Below are 20,000 nucleotides of genomic sequence, written 5' to 3' on the forward strand. Positions count from 1 at the left end.
AAGTGTCATACCAGGGGAACAACTTCTCCCGGAACTGAAACTAGATTTTATTTTTGGTGGCTGCTTCTGTTGTTGTTACGTTGTGTTTTGGAAAGGTTTTTTATTTTTTTTAGAGGAGGATGGGGTAAGGGGGGTCGGGGGGAGAATAAACAAAACAAATACATGAAACAGCAACGAGAGCAATTAGAAGACATAAAAGATTACTTGGTTGCTATTTTCCTTTTTTACTTTCGTTAATTGCTTCAGATCAGTAGTTTCCTTCAAGAAAAAAGGCACGTTTTTTTTTGTTAGGCCCTAAAACAAAGCATTTCTTTGGTCTTAGTAAATGCAGACCGTGTGAGGTGCGCACGGCGGTCAATAGTAAACTTTATGAAAAGAATGGTCGTGGCACACTGAGAACTTCATGCAGTAGGCCTACATTTAATGAGACCAACTCCTTCATCAGGGTTATCCGAAATGTTGGTCTCATTAAATGTACTGCATGAAGAGTGTGCCGCGACCATTCTTTTCATGAAGGCCCAAGCAACAAAGCCATCATATGTCTTTAACATCAGCAATCTACTACTCGCTTTCGAACAACCAAAAAGTTTCACTTAAAATCACATCTTTTTAGGATGATGCCTCACAAGTTCCATGGTGGGCTTTAGCGAGCATTCTAACATTTCCTAAGACCAGGACTGGACTGGGACCGAGAAACAGCCCGGGCATTTTAGTCATAGACCAGCCCCTAACACAGGCCACCCTGCTTTTCTATAATATAATTATTATCTCAGCCCACTGTCTATATTAAAGAGGGACCAATGGGTTGCCTCACCTACATAATTAAGGGCTGGTCTGTAAGGGGGAAAAAATTTAAAAGCAAGCAGCATTGACCCCTGAGAACAGTCAGCCCACCGGGCAAATGCCCTGTATGCCAGATGACGAGTCCAGCCCTGCCCAAGACACATTATTATTAGGATCCTTGGTTGACTTCAATGAAGAAAGTCACAGGCACAAGTCTGTCTGCTAGAATTGGACCAAGGGAAGATGTTAGAGAGCAAAGCATTCTGGGTACTAGTGGTCTGGTCTGGGAGTACGAATTTCCCTTTCCAGTTTAATGTCTGAAAAGATCCACATTAAAGTTAAAGTTACCCAGAAGCCGTACGCAGCTAGACATCATTCTGAAGCCTGAAATACTTTATCTTTGAAATCTTTATTTTCATTTTGAAACAAGCAGTGGAGGAGGACTGTAAAGTGAAAGAGTGGTTGAGGAGGAGGAGGAGGAGGAGGAGGAGGAGGAAGAACTCTGTACTAAAATGCCTCCTCTCTTCTCTGAAGTTGGCCCCACGAGGTGTCAGAGCCAGTGCAATGAGCATCGATGACGCACTCCTCAAAATCAAAGCTGGCAGTAAAATTATATTCATCTTTGCCTTGCCATGTGCTTCCTCACAATACCTCTTGTAACCTTTACTTTACTTTATTGGAAAGGGTTTCATTAAAAAAGACAAATTTGAAATTGGACATCAAGAGAGTCCAGTGCACTGATATTAACATTAGTTCGGCAGGTTTTCGCATCTTCCCTTTTTTCTTGTAATCACTCTCTTTATCCTTTTGCTTCTACTTTCTTTTTTTCTTGATGTATCTGTCTCTCTTCAACCATCTTTTCTGCAGACCGTCACGTCCACACACACAAATCCAATGTCTGAAAGCCTAACACCTGTTCTCTTGTGTTGTGCTGATGGTTTGCAATGGTCTGTGACTGTTCTATACTGTACTATTGTACTGTATTGTACTGTACTTTACTGTGCTGTACTGTATGTACGCGATGTGCCATGTTAGAGTGAGGTGTTGTGCGCTGTGCCGTGCCGTGCTGTGCTGTGCTGTGTATTGGATCTGTGATGTGGCATGAAGGCAGCATGATCTGAATCTACATACTGTAGCTCTGCTTCCTGCCTGAAATTCTACTGTATATTCCAAGGCCATACAGCAGCCCCTTGTCACCTTCCCGCAAACCTCAGAAGCTCCTACTACAACCTCACAACCTCTTCCTCCTGTCTCCCTCACCACCTTCCTCTCCTCTCCTCTCCTCTCCCCTCTGCTCTCCTCTCCTCTGCTCTGCTCTCGTCCCCTCCCCTCTGCAATCCTCTCATCTCCTCTCCTCTCCTCTCCTCTCCTCTGATCTCCTCTCCTCTCCTCTCCTCTCCCTCACCACCTTCCTCTCCTCTCCTCTCCTCTCCTCTCCTCTCCTCTCCTCTCCTCTCCTCTCCTCCCTTCTCTGATCTACTCCCCTCTGCTCTGCTCTGCTCTCCTCCCCTCTGCTCTCCTCTCCTCTGATCTCCTCTCCTCTCCTCCTTCCTCATCTCTTCCCCTCTCCTCTCCTCTCCTCCCCTCCCCTATCCTCTCCTCTCCTCCTTCCTTCCTCCTCTATTCCTTTCCCCTCTCCTCTCCTCTCCTCTCCTCTCCTCTCTGCACCCCCGCTGGAGTATAAAGTAACTCTCATCCCTCTGTGTCTGTCTGACTCTGTAGTGAATGAGGGAGGCATCAAACAGGCATCCAACTCCTGCCCGGACCCAGGGGAGCCGGAGAATGGCAAGCGAATCGGATCGGACTTCAGGTAAGTCCTCCGCACCGCACCACACCCCACCCCGCTTAGCTGTCTCCCTCTCAATGCCCCGCAAGAGTTCCCTAAAACCTGCTGGGGGGGAGGCTGTAGAGCCCCCATTGAGAAACACTACATTAACCCCATGACTTGCCTGGTCTACTTTTTTACACTCGCGTTACAGCTGTGCACGCGTACACACACATACTCATTCAAAAGTGCAGACGTGCGCACATACTATAGAGACACCAGAACACTCTTAGTCACACATTTAAATGGCTACAATAATTCAAAGTTTCAAAATAATAGATACAAACACTCTTTTTCTCTCCCTTCCTCCCGTGCACAAACACACACAAAAACGCACGCACGCACGCAATTGCAAAGTACAAAGTCACCCTCAAAAGCACAAAAGTACAAAGCACCCCATTTTTCTACATGGTTATAAGTGAGTGACAGGTTGTTGACACACACGCACACACTTGTGCGCGCGCACACACACACACCACACACACACACACACGTCACACACACACACACACACACACACACACACACACACACACACACACACACACACACACACACACACACACACACACGTCACACACACACACACACACACACACACACACACACACACACACACACACACACACACACACACACTCTCTTTATGACCCCATCTTAATGGCCTCTTGCTCTCACAGACCTCCAGCACCCCAGTAGAGGACAATTCAATTTGTCAAAGCATTTTTTTTCTCCTGATATATAACAAAGTTACACAATACATTGTTAATTCAACACTGAAAGTCAAATGTAATGCTCTTGAAGTGCTGAAAAATCACTGTTAAATGTGCTATTCTGATTCTAATGAATATGTGTCATTTATATGCTCTTGCATTGTCCAGTCATAGTTAATGTGAACTATTTCTACCAAGCTACCCTTTACCCTGCTCCCCATCCGTACCACCCGTATGCCTCTACCAACCCCTCTCACCCACACTCCACACCCCACATCATTCACACTGAAAAAAATGAAATGTTATTGAAACTTATTATGAATGCTTATTTTTCTATTTTCAAGTAAAAATATCTAATGAAACTTAATATAAACAACACATTCTAAATTCTTGTTCAAAAGCACTAGTGTACCATTGTGTGATTTTACTATATTAAAATCAAGATTGACTAGATGTTTTTACTTGAAACTAGAAAAATATGCTTGCTTAGACATTTTTTGCAATGCACTCTGATCATCAGCCTGAGTGCTGAAGTGAAGGGCACTAGGGCCTCTATTTTTTGCTAAATGAAGTGAACCCTTATGTGCTCACTGCATTATGAAGGCTGTCGCCAAGAGTGACATGTGTCATTAATATCCAGCCACCTGATGATGGCAATGGCCTCTCTGTGGTCCCTGGTGGTGGTCCCCTTGGAATACCAATCAGAAGGCACCATAGACTACAACTACTACAATACCATACTCAGAGAGAGGGAGAGGGAGAGAGAGAGAGAGAGAGAGAGAGAGAGAGAGAGAGGAGAGAGAGAGGGTAGGGAGAGGAAGAGAGAGAGAGAGAGAGAGAGAGAGAGAGAGAGAGAGAGAGAGAATAACAGACGACAGACTTTTGACTCAGAGAGTGAGAATGAAAGAGATGCAGGCAGAGAGAGAGAGAGAGAGAGAGAGAGAGAGAGAGAGAGAGAGAGAGAGAGAGAGAGAGAGAGAGAGAGAGAGAGAGAGAGAGAGAGAGAGAGAGAGAGAGACTAGAGATACAGGTAGAAAGAGAGAAAGTGAGAGAAAAAGGGAAAAGGTGCTCATTCGCCCCAAAGTCACACTAATAATGGCTCAGCGGGAAGCCTGACAACTTGCATATGGCTACGGCATGCAGGCCAATTAAAGAGCCAGGATACCCACTGGGCTGCTGATGTAATAGCTCTGAGGTGTTTACATTACACGAGGTAGAGGAGTATGGAGAGAGATGGAGAGAGATGGCAGAGTTTGTCACAGAGAGTGCCACTTGAAACTGAATGTCTCAATCGGACAGAGGGCTGAATGTTAGAGATATAAAGGCAAAATGCAGTAACCAAGGCAAAAAAGACCTTCAAATTATTATTAGGTTGGATATTGTGGTTACTGCAATTTTTACATAGCAATATCTCTAAAATGGGACACATTTGGGCCATACAGCTTTTTCACAAAATAAATTAGGTGTAATGCAGACCATTTTCAGTCTAAAATCAAAATATATACTCAATATGTAACTCAATTTGACAAAGTATGTAGTTACTGCACTTTGCCTTTGTCCGCTTTCCGAGAATCTAAAAGGTCATCCCAGATTTTGTACAGCCCTTTTGCAGAACCCTCCATTCTAATTTGCACCATCCCCTTCTCAGCCGGACACACTGTACAAGTAGATCATTAGGGAGATTATGTAGAATCCTCTTGCATCAGCTGCACTGTCAGAACCAATAGGACCAAGACATGATATGACCTTAAAGTGTTACTGTAAGCTCATATTACACCTCTCCATAAGTTAAAAGATTGAGTTTTACCTTTCTCCTGTACTTTCAACTATTCTCTGAGTATGGCAGTGCAAGGTTTACCTCCAAGCTAGCAATTGACATTGAGTCCTATGAGACTAGCTAGCCACCAGCTCTACTATGAGCTCTTTTCCCAAAATGGTACAGTATAATTTTAACTCCAAAGATTTCTTATTGTATTGAAAGCTCAAGACACATAGATCAGATATCGATGGACAACATGCACATGACATATTGATTCTGCTCTCTTGTTCCTCCTATGTGTGCATTACAGTATATGACGTTCATTCATCTTTCCTTATTGGTGTGTGTGTGTGTGCGTGTGCGTGTGTGCGTGTGTGCGTGTGTGTGTGTGTGTGTGTGTGTGTGTGTGTGTGTGTGTGTGTGTGTGTGTGTGTGTGTGTGTGTGTGTGTGTGTGTGTGTGTGTGTGTGTGTGTGTGTGTGTCTATGTGTGTGTGTGCACGCCTGCACGTGTGTGTGTCTGTGTATGGGTCTGCACATGTGTGTGTGTGTGCAATGCTCTCTTCTCTCTTTAGCATTGGGGCCACAGCTCAGTTCACCTGTGATGAGCACCACGTCCTCCAGGGCTCCAAGACCATCACCTGCCAGAGGGTCGCCGAGGTCTTCGCAGCATGGAGCGACCATCGGCCCGTCTGCAAAGGTGAGAAAGCAACATGTGATGAATATGCTGCTCAACCATGTCATCTTAGTCAAAAGACATTAATTGAAGTTCACTGAGGTGTTTGCCGCATGGAGCGACTGTAACGGAGGCTAACTAGCAGAGTTGGCGTGGAACGTTAGTAAACCTCCCTCCCAAAAGCCTCATACAGTGTCTACGCCATTGGGCTGGAGGACTGGTCCTTTAGTCCGGCGGTATCATACTGTGCCTCCCGTTACCGAACCGATGACGTTGATGAGGTCGCAGGTTCGCGCCCTGATTGGGGCGGACTGTGCAGGAAGACCTCTGTCACACAACCATGGGTCCCTCTGCAAAAGTTGGGAAAGCATAATTGGATGAATATACTGTACTGGTCAACCATCTCATACGATGACTGGGAAGATGCCCTGTTGGGAATGTGCGGTGTAATGGCTAGGCAGGAAGTGGTACTGTAGATAACTGAAAAGAAAATAAAGGTCTGCAACACTTTTAAGTGGAGCATTTAACAGTGTTGCGGACCTTTATTTTCTTTTCAGTTATCTTACGTTGGGTCCAGCACCTGTCCTACTGATGTGCGCGCATTCTTTGACTTTCTGGAGTGGTACTGTAGATCAGTGTTTCCCAACCTTTTTTGTCTGGTGTACCCTCTAAGCATCTTAGTTGTGCCATGAGTACCCCCTAATTCATGTTCTATATCACTTTCTCTGTCCTGATGTGACTGCTCCATACATTTGTTACAATAATAACATTTTTCCAAGTACCCCCTGCAGTGTGCTTGCGTACCCCTAGGGGTACACGTACCCCTAGTTGGGAAACACTGCTGTAGATCACTGGGTCGTAGGTTCAATCCCAACCCTTATCAGTCCCTTCTTCCCTCCACGGCTGAATTAGCCTTGAGCAAGCTTTTTTGGAGCTTGAAAATGTTTCTCCTTATGAAATCCAAAACCGAACTATTGTCTAGCTTACTAGTAAACAGTTATGATTCGTGAATTCTTATGGTGTGTCAACTTGTGGTGTCTTGATGTGTGGCAAGTGGTAAACCTAATCATAATACTATATAAACATAGTCATAATATATAAACATGATATGAAGAGTTCAGATGCAAAACCCCCTAACTCCATTTCTGAAGACCTGCACTTCTATATTTTTAGAGAACCCCGTTGTTGGTTTGGTTTACATTCATGTACTTGATAATACATATAAATAGTTATATTACATAAATAAAATACAAAAATATGCCATTTTGATAGCTTTGTATTAAATAAAAATGAAATAAGATTATTTTCTGAAAAGGCACTTAGGGGTTTTTGCATCTGAACTCTTCATATATTAACTAAGTCATCATATGTAATCATTATAGGCCTACATTAGGCATTTGCCATTGTTTTTGTATGAGAATCACCCATGAATCTCTTCTATCAGAACACATACTCTTAAAATACTCTGGGTTAGTGACTAAAACATCCTCTCGGATAAACAGCTGGGCATACACATGGAACAGCTATTGCTGGGTAGATTTTGTGTTAGCCATGCTGCGTTTTGGATGGCATGAAGATGTGGTCTTGTTTTTTTTGTTTGTTTTTTTTTGGGGGGGGGTTCACTAAAAAAGGTGTGTCTGCGCCGTAGTCTGTTTTGAATACCTGCTGATGTTCAACCGCCTGAACATGCTGTTTACAAACAGCCCCTGGCATTTTGTCTAATGCCTCGACATGATCAACATGACAAACGAAACACGATAAACAAACAACAAGTACAAGCATCGAGATGATGGGTGTGCAGTGTAAGGACATGATCGAGAAACAGGCTGTCTTTGTGTTGAGCTTAAGGCTGTTGAGGAGAACTAGTATTTCATTGGGCCACATACTTGTTATTTTCTGTCTCTTTTTCTGTCTCTTTCTCTTTCTCTTTCTCTTTCTCTGTCTCTTCCTCTCTGTCGCTCTCTCTCTCTCTCTCTCTCTCTCTCTCTCTCTCTCTCTCTCTCTCTCTCTCTCTCTCTCTCTCTCTCTCTCTCTTTCTCTCTCTCTTCCTCCCTCCGTAAGGATTTTGTTATCTGTGTGTCTGTTGGAGAAAAAACAAACAAACTTTTCAAATGCTGTCAATGGGACAGTTTGAGTTTGGATGGTCTAGCCCACTACACCCATTACTGACCATAACCTTAGCCTGGCCTGCCCATCCCCACAGTATCAATTGTGTGTTCATATTTGTTTGTTTTGTGAGATGCTGCTGCAGCCAGTTAGAAACTCCAATATGTTGATCGTCAGTTGCCCAGCGGTGCATTCAATACTTTGCTTCCATGGTAACAAGGAAGTGGTGCTTGGAAGTAGGGGGGTTTGGGGAAGGTGATCAAAGAAAAAAAAGAAAAGAAATTTATATATACACACAAGTGTACAGCGGCCTGGCCATGACGCCCACTCCCATTTCCCATAAGAGCAAAGCAGTAGTTTGTGAGTGCCATTAAATTCTCACAGTGCTTCATAACTATATTCAGCCTCGACTCTTTAAGTGTAAGATTGACGCAAATTCACTTTGGTGATGGGATAATAATATAGTACAGTATAAAAGTAATGGCAAATATGACATTTAAGAACATTATGGAGATATAAGAGAGCAAAAAGAAAGAGGAAATAGTGCAAATGCACATACTGTATGGTTCACTCAAAGCCTGGATTCACCATCGCTAGGACCCACTCTGCTTTATGATGCGGTAGCAAGATTACAACAAGGGAAAAAAACACTGGTGACAGACACCAATGCTGAACAACATATTTCCAAAATCTGCAAAATATAGCTGTTCCAATCATGTACTGCATCACATAACTTATATCTACTTATTGCAGGCTATAGATCTGAGCTTATTGCTTGCTAAGCAAGTTCTGGTGTTAAGTTAGGCCAGCCGCACATTGGCTCTGATAGCACTGCGGCTCACTTTCGCTTCCGACATAATTCGGACCCCCAAACCCAATTTCACACAAACATAGCATAGTCAATGGGCGGACAGACAAAATAGAACTTGTCTCTAATTGCTATCCGTCATCTGCGAATGTCTGCGGACCTCGGCGCCAGTGTGCGGGTTCTATTGAAAACAATGGAATCGATTTTTTGCAGAGCAGTGCTCAGTGTTGGAGCAAGTGTGCTGAAGCCCTTACTCTCCTGTGTAGCTAGTATGCCACTAGAACTAGGAGAGTTGGAGCATGTAGTGCTATCATGTTGCCTGTAAATCCAGGAAGCCTATCACGCATGGTAAATTATTAATATACGGTATACAGAGTGTAGACATTCCTTTCCGCCCACTGTTGCACTAGCATAGACATGGAGAGGGCTAGTGTTGTTAGCACGTCCGTGTCTGGGGACTTCCTATGTCATATAACTTAATATTCATTCTATAAAAATCTGGTCAGGGTTCTGCCATTGTCATTGCCATGAGCTTGTGCGCAATCCATGGCCATTTCCATTTCCTGTGAGCTGGCATCAAAATAAAATAATGTCATCAGTCGGGTCCAGGAACGGGAAAGGAGGATTATGTGACCAAGAGTTCAATTGTTGTTATGGCAAATACGTCTGTATGTGTGCTTCTATGAAAGCGAAAGCCTGACTGAGAAACTCCAACTCCCATTGTCATTGTGACACAGCACACAACATAATAGCATATATCCCTAACCCGTGCATGGGGTCAGTCCCCAATGGCGCCCGAAAGGGAGCAGTGCGGCGGGACGGTGCCATGCTCAGGGTAGCTCAGTCATGGAGGAGGATGGGGGAGAGCCCTGGTTGATTACTCCTCCCACCAACCTGGTGGGTCGGGAGTCAAACCGGCAACCCTTGGGCTACAAGTCTGACGCCCTAACCGCTTACCCATGACTGTCCCTCTATGAGATCTAGTCCTGACTGTACTGTAATTGTAATTGCATATACAGTACAGAGACAATAAAGACTAATTTCGCATGGGGATAAGCGCTGAGTATGTATCTTCCAGTCATGGGTGAGCGGTTAGGGCGTCAGACTTGCATCCCAGAGGTTGCCGGTTCGACTCCCGACCCGCCAGGTTGGTGGGGGGAGTAATCAACCAGTGCTCTCCCCCATCCTCCTCCATGACTGAGGTACCCTGAGCATGGTACCGTCCCACCGCACTGCTCCCCATGGGGCGCCACTGAGGGCTGCCCCCTTGCACGGGTGAGGCATAAATGCAATTTGGTTGTGTGCAGTGTTCACTTGTGTGCTGTGGAGTGCTGTGTCACAATGACAATGGGAGTTGGAGTTTCCCAATGGGCTTTCTTTTCACTTCCAAATGGCTACAACTCAAGGCAGGGCCTCTGACAGCTTTGGTTGGGCCCAGGACAAAGTCATCTGAAAGGGCCCCCCACATAATACATACAATGGAATTAGGTCCCAATTCTCGGCCCCTCTTCTCCCTGGGCCCGGGACAGCCCCCCCCTGTCAGCTTCCCTGACTCAAGGCAAGGCAATGGCCCTGGTAGCAGAGAAGCTTCCTCGTGGCATTTACACATACAATGAGATCGATTATATCATTTCATCATGATTATTTTCACAGAGCATTAAATATTAATGATAAGTTCAAGGCCAATTGGTTGTCAGTCAGTCATGCTCACTGTGCCTTTAATCACATCTTTTCACACAAATGGTAATTAGTTTGGGATGAAAAATAGCATGCCTGCTATATCAGTACATGCCTAGGATTTCAAAGACAAGACCGCTCAATGCATTATATACAGTACGTGTATTTTACACAACATAGCTGCAACATGCTGGCTGTTTTGTTTCTTTTCAAATATGACACATGTTACATATGTAAAACAAAAAAAAGGCTTTTTGAATTTTCAAAGACGTACACAAATTGTCTTCATCAATTGTCTCCTGACTACTTCTAACCTTGGCATCAACTCCTGGAAGCCTGTTAGCTCTCTTCTTCTTCACACATTTGCTAAGCCTATAGGATTTGTTGGTGACACGACACCAGATGCTTTCCATTCAAAATGCAAAACAGCCCTAGCTGGTGAATATGCGTAACCAGCTCCTGCAGGGCTTAGGGCAAGGTCAGGCCCACCCACAGGGAGGACAAAGGGGTATGTTGTCCCGGGCTTAGGGAGATAGGGGGCCCAGAGTTGGGTCCCCATTACATTGTATGTATTGGGTAGGGGGCCCTTTCAGATGACTTTGTCCTGGGCCCAGCAAAAGCTGTCAGCGGCCCTGGGCAGGGTCACATGGCCCTGGCTGACACCTCTTGATCCTTCCGGCTCTTACGGACATCTGTCACCATGAAGTCGGAACACTTGACAGCTGTGTGACGTACATAGACAGAATGGTGTCCGGTGAGGTTGTGTACAGACACCTAATGACCACCACTACTCTGACTCCTAACAATCGCCTTTCTTCCTATTCCACATATAGTACAGAGCTTCCTCTTGCGTCCACAGTTAATCCTGTTGGATGTGGTTCATCCTTCTTGGTGGTATGCAGACATAAACTTGTATACCGTGACTCTTGATACATCACAATGACTTGGTCAAAGATGCAATAGTCTCTCATTTTTTAACTCTGATATGTCACCCATAATGTTGTGTGCATTGCAAAATTTTGACTAAAACCGTGCTCTTACCCTGCTAATTGAACCTTCACATTTCACTTTACAATTGCAATGTGCAATTAATAAAGATTGGCCGACAGACTGGTCCACTTGAGCCATGAAACTTCCCACACTAAAATGACAGGTGTCCCAGTTCCCAAGGAGACAAGGGGCAGAATTGGGTCCTTAGTACATTGTACTGGACTTGGGGCCCTTTCAGGTGACTTTGTCCTGGGCCCAGCCCAAGCTGTCAGTGGCCCTTCTTGTAGTAGCTTTTAGAAAAATGTTAGCAAGCACTCACTGTGTGCTCTAGTATTACCTCAGATATTGTCTTTGTGTAGATCAGGGGTTCTCTTCTTTCCTGAACAAATGCCCCCTGGACCTCATCCTAACCCTGCCTATGCCCCCTTGACTTCATCGTAAGCCTGCCAACGCCACTCTTAGTATTAAAAAAAATGTAATGGACTAATGCCCCCAATGACAACTAAGCATCGCCCCCTCAACTGTATCCTTCTCAACGCCCCCTAGGGCTCCCCAACACTCCCTGGGAGGCTCTACCGCCCCAGTTGAGAAACACTAGTGAAGATGTTTGTTGACACACACATACAGGTTTGCCTGGCTCCTACAGCAAGCTCCAATCACTATTCAGTGAAACATTTAATCGAAGACATAGACGTTGATGGTCGGAAAAAGGCTTAGGGCAAGGTCACATACACCCCTATCACCCTGTGATCCCTCAGGCTCTTACGGACTTCCATCACTGGCGAGTCGAACACTTGACAGGAGCGGTGTTCTGTATGGCTGGATTGGCCATAGCGCATACAGGGCATTTGCCTGGTGGACTGTTGATGATTTTGCCCTGGCCTTCCCCTTTACAGAATGTAATGGTATCAGTCCTCATGACGGTACAGCAAACCATTCCTGAGTCAGATTTAAATATTAGTTTCGGCTGCGTTTTGGTCAAAATGACTAATATTAGATGACTACAAAAATGTTGTCAAAGGCTTCATTGTCTGTCTCAATGCTTGGCGGACAGGCACATCAGGAAAATGCCCAGCTTGATTTTTTGGTCCAGCACAACCCTTGTGTCCTGAGATGTGCAGTCAAAGAAAGACCACCCCTTCTCTGACCTCAAGCAACTACCTATCCTCCTTCAGTACGCTCACATCTGCACTGCTAGGAAAAGCACTTTGACTGTACTCAAGCCTGCACTCCGTTCTCAGTACACTCACGTAAGAACTGCTTGTAAAAGCAGTTCATCTGCACTCAGGCTTGGATGCAAATGGTGTCCTGTAAGGTGATGTACTTTACTACAGACAATGACCACCCCTACTCTGACCCCTCAGAACAATCACCTTTCCTCCTCTTCCGGTTATTATACAGCGACTCACTCCCTCGTTCGCTGGGAAAAGTGGTTCGCCTGCTCTCAACCCTGTATGCAGTGTTGCCAGATTGGGCGGTTTCCAGTCCAATAAGGCTGCTTAGAATCGCTCTCTACGGGTAAAAGGGGCATTTGGGAGGGTTTTTCAGCAAATGTATGGCCATAGAAATCAATGGACTTTAGTTCAAATTGGGCAGGATACAGTGTTTCCAGCTGGGCTGGATGACCATTTATTGGGCTGGAAATCATCAGTTTCATCTGACAACCCTGCCTGTGTGTGTCACAGAGTAGTAGGCTTGCAGAATCAAGACACATATCACTTAGATTCCAATGAAGTAGAAATAAGGCCTAGTGAAGAAAGCAACATTTCATATCACATGACATTTCATTAAACTTAGTAGCTGAGCCTTTTATCAAAAGTACTATGTAGGTACAGTGTATTAGTTACAATCCCTCCAGCATACATACTCACTTCAAGCATGGGCGAGGGTACTGCAGCACACAATATTGTTAGATTTTTGAATCCAATGACAAAAAAAATACAATCACATATGCACACCCTGTGATTCTTGACACAAAGCTACAGGTTTACCTGTGCCCCAAAGCAAACCCCAATCTCTGTTCCCTAATATAAGAAAACATGGTAACACTTTATATTAATGTAATGAGTAAATACTTAACTAATGTAAATAAAGTAGTAAAGTATAAGTAAATAATTAACTAATGATAAACAAAACATTAACAAATGTTTTTTATTATTATTTACTAAGCTTTATTGATGCTTTATAACATATCTACAAATAATGTATTCAAGATTTTGCATACCTTATATCAGAGTAGGCCTATTTTATTCATTACAAGCAATTTGTAAATGTTTGATGAATATAAAATATTAACATAACATTTCCTAGTCATTTACAAACATATGTTAACATTTCCTAGTCATTTACAAAGATTTGGTAATGTCTTCTTTATAATTTGTTCATTATTTACGAAGTTTTATTAATGCTTTATAAGCAGACATTAATATAAAGTGTTACCGAAAACATGTATGTAAGATGGTGACGGAGACACAGATGGTTGGAATAAGGCCCCTCCGTCTCGTCGTCAAACCTCTAGTGACCTGAGCTCCGTTTGGTCGTGTTCGAAAGGCTGAGAGGTTGTAAAATCCTAACGGCGGTCGAGGAAGTGTTTCCATATTTCAGGCCGACAGTTTAATTATATCTAATTAGGGCCCGAAATGACTTGGAGCGACATGGACAACTCAGAGGCATAATTATTCTCTCAGTGTCTCACACAAGGAGGCCGATATGCATTCTTAGAAAACCCTGCGGAATAAACACACACTACACACACACACACACACACACACACACACACACACACACACACACACACACACACACACACACACACACACACACACACACACACACACACACACACACACACACACACACACACACACACACACACACACACACACACACACAGGCACCATTAAACAGGAAATCACATAACACATTAGCGGAGGTGAACACACACTCTTTGACAGAGTAAAATACATACACAGAGTTATTATGAGACAAATAAGTGTCCATTGACATTTACACAAGTGGGTAGACTCTGAACAAACAATCCTCTCTCTCTCTATCTCTCTCTCTCTCTCTCTCTCTCTCTCTCTCTCTCTCTCTCTCTCTCTCTCTCTCTCTCTCTCTCTCTCTCGTTCTCTTTCAGTCCCTCTTTCACTGGCAGTTTCACATTCGAAGTACTACTTGACTGCATACTAGGGCAGTTAAAGGAGAAGTCCAGTTTTTTGAACATTAAGGCCATTTTCTGAGTGGTCTGCAATGTTTTAGAGTCCCCCTCACCGTTTATTTCATGATTGCTGCAGTCTCTGTTATTTGGCTGATTTGGATTTGATCTCAACTAGCTTTAGAATGGCCGTCTATGGGCACCTGCAACTCTGTTCTTAAAATCACCTTTAACATTTGTTTTGAAGAATATGCAACTCAGCAAGTGTTCAACAGTATTCACTGGTGTTCCTTAGCAATTTTTGTAGCGAAATATGGCATCTGTCATGTTTTATGTGTGTTTTATGTAGCAATTTGTAAATTAAGTTTCACTTTCACTTTCACTTTCTTTCACAAAATGGCAAATAAAAAATGACAGAAGCAATATTTCGCCTTGAAACTTGTTAGGGACTGCTAGTGAACACCCCTAACCACTTTGTGAGCTGTAGACTTTCGAAAACAAATGTTAAAGTTGATTTTAAGAACAGAGTTGCAGGTGCTCATAGACGGCCATTCTAAAGCTGGTTGAGATCAAATCCAAATCAGCCAAATAACAGAGACTGCAGCAAACATGAAATAAACGGTGAGGGGGACTCTAAAAGATTGCAGACCACTCAGAAAATGGCCTTGATGTTCAAAAAACTGGACTTCCCCCCACGGGTTCGGATTTTTTACCTACGTTTCGATACACCCCACAATTATCTTTTTGATGATCATTTATAGGTAGAATAAGTTACAAGAGGCTACTAATATATATATATATATATATATATATATATATATATATATATATATATATATTTTTTTTTTTTAAGTTTAAAAATAACAATGATACACACACACACACACAAACTCACACACACACACACACACACACACACACACACACACACACACACACACACACACACACACACACACACACACACACACACACACACACACACACACACACAAACTCACACATACACACACACACACACACAAGTGCACACGCACACACACACACACACACACACACACACAGCGCCGCTGACAGCTTTGGCTGTCCGAAAGGGCCCCCCGCCCAATACATTCCATGAAATGGAACCCAATTATGGGCCCCCAATCTCCCTGCGCCCGGACAACTCACCCCTTTGTCCCCCCTTGTCATCTTCCCTGCATACACATACGCACACAGACACACACGCCCAGTGGCAGCCCCCTCCACCACCACCACCCCCACCTATTCCCCTGCGGGTCTTCCCTTTCTCATTAATTAGGCATACACCCCTGATTGTCTATTTGCCTAATCTGCAGACATTATTATCTCTTCAATTAAAAGCAGATATTCAATTTTGATATCAATTAGGGTGCTGCTGCCTGTCACCTAGCTGGAGTCCTGCCCACTGCCATACGCCCTCTGCACATGCACACACACATGCACACACACATGCACACACACACACGCACACAGAGAGACAGACAGACACACACACATACACGCACACGCACACGCACACACACCCACACGCACACGCACGCACACACACACACACACACACACACACACACACACACGCGCACACACACACGCAGACACACACACACACACACACACACACACACACACACACACACACACACACACACACACACACACACACACACACACACACACACACACGTATACATTACCCACCAAGGTCTCCCCACTCCCCATACCCCCTCTGCACACGCTCCAAGGAGACTCCTCTCTCTCCCTCTGCTCTAAATGACAGCCTTTGTGTGTGTGTGTGTGTGTGTGTGTGTGTGTGTGTGTGTGTGTGTGGTGTGTGTGTGTGTGTGTGTGTGTGTGTGTGTGTGTGTGTGTGTGTGTGTGTGTGTGTGTGTGTGTGTGTGTGCGTGTGCGTGCGTGCGTGCGTGCGTGCGTGTGTGTGTGTGTGTGTGCGTGCCACCATCCCACCAAGGTCTCTAGGACGTAATCAATAGGGACAGGGGCCAGGTGCCCTTAGAGACGAAGGCCCTGACAGAGGAAAGAGGAAAATGGGAAAAGAGAGAGAGGGGGGGGAGAGAGGGAGAAAGAGACAGTAAGAGAGAAAGAGAGGGAGAATGAGCAAGAAAGTCAGAGGAATGAGCATAGTGCCGACACATACAGTGAAGACAGGCAGAAGAGAAGAGGAAAAGAACAGAGGAATACTGAGGGAAAAAGAGATAAGAGAAAAATGAAAGAGCGATGGAGAAAAAGAGAGCGAGTTGGTTGTGGAAAAAAATAGGAAGCTGACATTGTGTGTGGATGTAGGTTGATTATCATCGACTTTCAAATCTCTTCGAGACTTGCTCTGAGCAGGAACATAAGAATGAACATTTCCCAAACGGCATGATTGACCTGCCTCACTTGGTTTGCTAGTGGTTGTTTGCTTCCCGACAAAGTGGGAGGAGTTTCTGTTTTTTTCAGTAGCTCAGGAACGATATTTGTATGGCTCGTGTCCTGACTAGCAACGCTGAAGGTGGGCACTTCTCAAAACTCTAGTGCGCACACTTCCAAGTGTATTATTATGTACAAATAGTCATTCCCAGTGATTGGATACTCTTTATTAGTCATGCCCAGTGATTGGATACTCTGCAGAGTTCACCAAAGACTATCCAATCACAGGGCGTGACTAATTGGGCTAATACAATAGGAAGTACGAGCAGTAGAGTTTTGAGAAATGCCCAGTGTTTGCGTCAACAGGAGGGCTTGGCCTGGTTATAGTGCGCCCCTTGGCTTGCACGTGAACAGCAGGCTGTGGCTGACGGTTAGTTCACTGCGCTCCCTAGACTAGACTAGAAAATACAGTTGATCTGACAACCTTCAAGGTGTTTATCAGCATCTGTACATAGCTGTGAAATAATATCCCATAAGTCAAGAAGCAGACAGCAGTGGGAGGAAAAGTGCCTGCTTGGAAAAAAAAAAATTGACGGCTTGTAAATCCGAGTCTGATGCTGAGATGCGGCAGGCTAGCTATAGCTTCCTATAAGAGGACATTATACTGCACTGTATACAAGGAAGCAGACAGGGGTGGGCAAACAGGTCACTTGTCCCAGGCCAAGGGAGTGAGGGGGCCCAGAATTGGGTCCTCATTACATTGTCAGTATCGGGTGGGGGGCCCCTTTGCAATGGCTTTGTCCTGGGCCCAGCCAAAGCTGTCAGCAGCCCTGACTGTGTATATGAGCAGAGGCAAGAGCTACTGTACAGTAAGGTCACTTGTCCCAAGCCAAGGGAGTGAGGAGGCCCAGAATTGGGTCCTCATTACATTGTAAGTATCGGGTGGGGGGCCTCTTTGCAATGGCTTTGTCCTGGGCCCAGCCAAAGCTGTCAGCAGCCCTGACTGTGTAGCCTATATGAGCAGAGGCAAGAGCTACTGTACAGTAAGCAGCACATGCCTTTTTTTAATGAGGTTGCTCGTTATGGTTTAATTTAGAGGATGTCTTGTCTGTATCTGTGTGACTGTATCTCTGAATCTCTGTGTGCCTGTGATTGTGTAGATGTGTCTGTCTGTCCACCTGTCCGTATGTCTGTATGTCTGTCTGTCTGTCGCTCTGGCTGTCTTGCTGGCTAGCTTTCTGTCTGCCTGTCTTCATCTAGTTACTCATCCTGTCTCATCTATCTATCTATCTATCTATCTATCTATCTATCTATCTATCTATCTATCTATCTATCTATCTATCTATCTATCTATCTATCTATCTATCTATCTATCTATCTATCTATCTATCTATCTATCTATCTGTCTGTCTGTCTGTCTGTCTGTCTGTCTGTCTGTCTGTCTGTCTGTCTGTCTGTCTGTCTGTCCCTCTTTATTTATTTGCATACTTAAGTTGTTTTGCTCAGCCTGCCATTGGATTGACTGACGAATCAATGAGTGTGTCCTGCTCCATTTAGTCGCTTGTGAAGGTCAGCGCTCTCTCTCTCTCTCTCTCTCTCTCTCTCTCTCTCTCTCTCTCTCTCTCTCTCTCTCTCTCTCTCTCTCTCTCTCTCTCTCTCTCTCTCTCTCTCTCTCTCTCTCTCTCTCTGTCTCTCTCTCTCTCCCCAGTGGTTGGGGTTCAGGGTCTGGAGACAGTAACTGTTAAGGGCCAATCTTGTTGCACTCAGTGAGATTTACACTTGCCCATTTGTTCGGCCGGCGCATATGAAAATTCATGAGCAGGGTATATTGATAGGATTGGAGGGAGCTGCTTGCTAAATTGGTCTCAACTCTTTTCTCACTGTACAATAGACTCTGCTGCCAGCCGAGCCGGCTTTACCAGAGATTCTTTAAGTATATAGAGATACTGTATGCCATTGTAATAGGTTGCTACGGGCACCTAACATGACTAGGTTCCGGTCTGCCTAAAGGGGCGTGTCATAATACTCCTAGCATTGAATAGAACAGTCCTTAGGTCTGCCTAGGTCTGCCTAAAGGGGGATCCCCCCCCCCCTTGCAATAGTAGAACCCGGAAACAATGGGCCAATGGAACCTCTCTCTCTCTACTCTCTCTGGCTTTACAGTAAAAGATGGGTTGGAAAAGTATTGTTCCAAAATGAAAAGTCTCTGAGGAGTACAAGAAATCCTTCGGGAGTTGAATGGAAGTGAATTTGGCCTCTTAAAAACATTGCTGTATGCAATAGACTATACACTACACTCAGGATGGATTAACGCACAGGCTAGATATGGCTGCAGCCTAGGGTCCCCCACCTGCCAGGGAAGGCAGGCCCCCTGACTGGCCTAAAGTGAAAAATTGGAGAATTGTGATAAGATGCGATATTGAAAAATTCATCTGGCATGTTGAGTTGGTAGACATGTTACTAATTCCTAGCTCGTAATTATGAAACAGTCTATGTAAATTTGTCCCAAAATTTGGCTCTCGTGGGGCCCCACAGCAACCTGTAGCCTAGGGGCCCCAGGCCATCTCAATCCGGCCCTGACTACACTATACAGGGCCACTGATAGCTTTGGCACAAACTCAAAACTGTACAGAGCAGTCATGGGTAAGCGGTTAGGGTGTCAGACTTGTAGCCCAAAGGTTGCCGGTTCGACTCCAGACCTGCCAGGTTGGTGGGGGGAGTAATCAACCAGTGCTCTCCCTCATCCTCCTCCATGACTGAGGTACCCTGAGCATGGTACCGTCCCGCCGCACTGCTCCCTAGGGGCGCCATTGAGGGCTGCCCCCTTGCACGGGTGAGGCATAAATGCAATTTCGTTTTGTGCAGAGTGCCGCGTTCACTTGTGTGCTGTGGAGTGCTGTGTCACAATGACAATGGGAGTTGGAGTTTCTCTATGGGCTTTCACTTTCACTTTTTTTCTACATACTATAATGTAATCGGGACCCGATTCTGGGCTCCCCTTTTCCCGGGGGCCTGTAACATCTGATACTTTTGTCCCCCGCTGTCGACAGGCCCGACTATAAATTTAATCCGCAAACTCTCGAATACTGTAGCCTACCACTGTGTATTGTGCCACAGATACAAAGT

General features: G+C 44.8%; 1 protein-coding gene across 1 annotated transcript in view; it reads left to right on the plus strand.

Annotated features, from left to right (window-relative positions):
- The window catches only part of csmd3b (CUB and Sushi multiple domains 3b), an 810,903-nt gene that overhangs the window by 326,624 nt on the left and 464,279 nt on the right, over positions 1-20,000 (plus strand). Inside the window, exons 8-9 of the mRNA XM_063186185.1 lie at positions 2,506-2,593; positions 5,654-5,778. Of these exons, the coding sequence (XP_063042255.1) occupies positions 2,506-2,593; positions 5,654-5,778 (213 nt within the window). The remainder of the gene's footprint in view (positions 1-2,505; positions 2,594-5,653; positions 5,779-20,000) is intronic.

Source organism: Engraulis encrasicolus, chromosome 20 (genome assembly GCF_034702125.1).
Source record: "Engraulis encrasicolus isolate BLACKSEA-1 chromosome 20, IST_EnEncr_1.0, whole genome shotgun sequence".
NCBI lineage: Eukaryota > Metazoa > Chordata > Actinopteri > Clupeiformes > Engraulidae > Engraulis > Engraulis encrasicolus.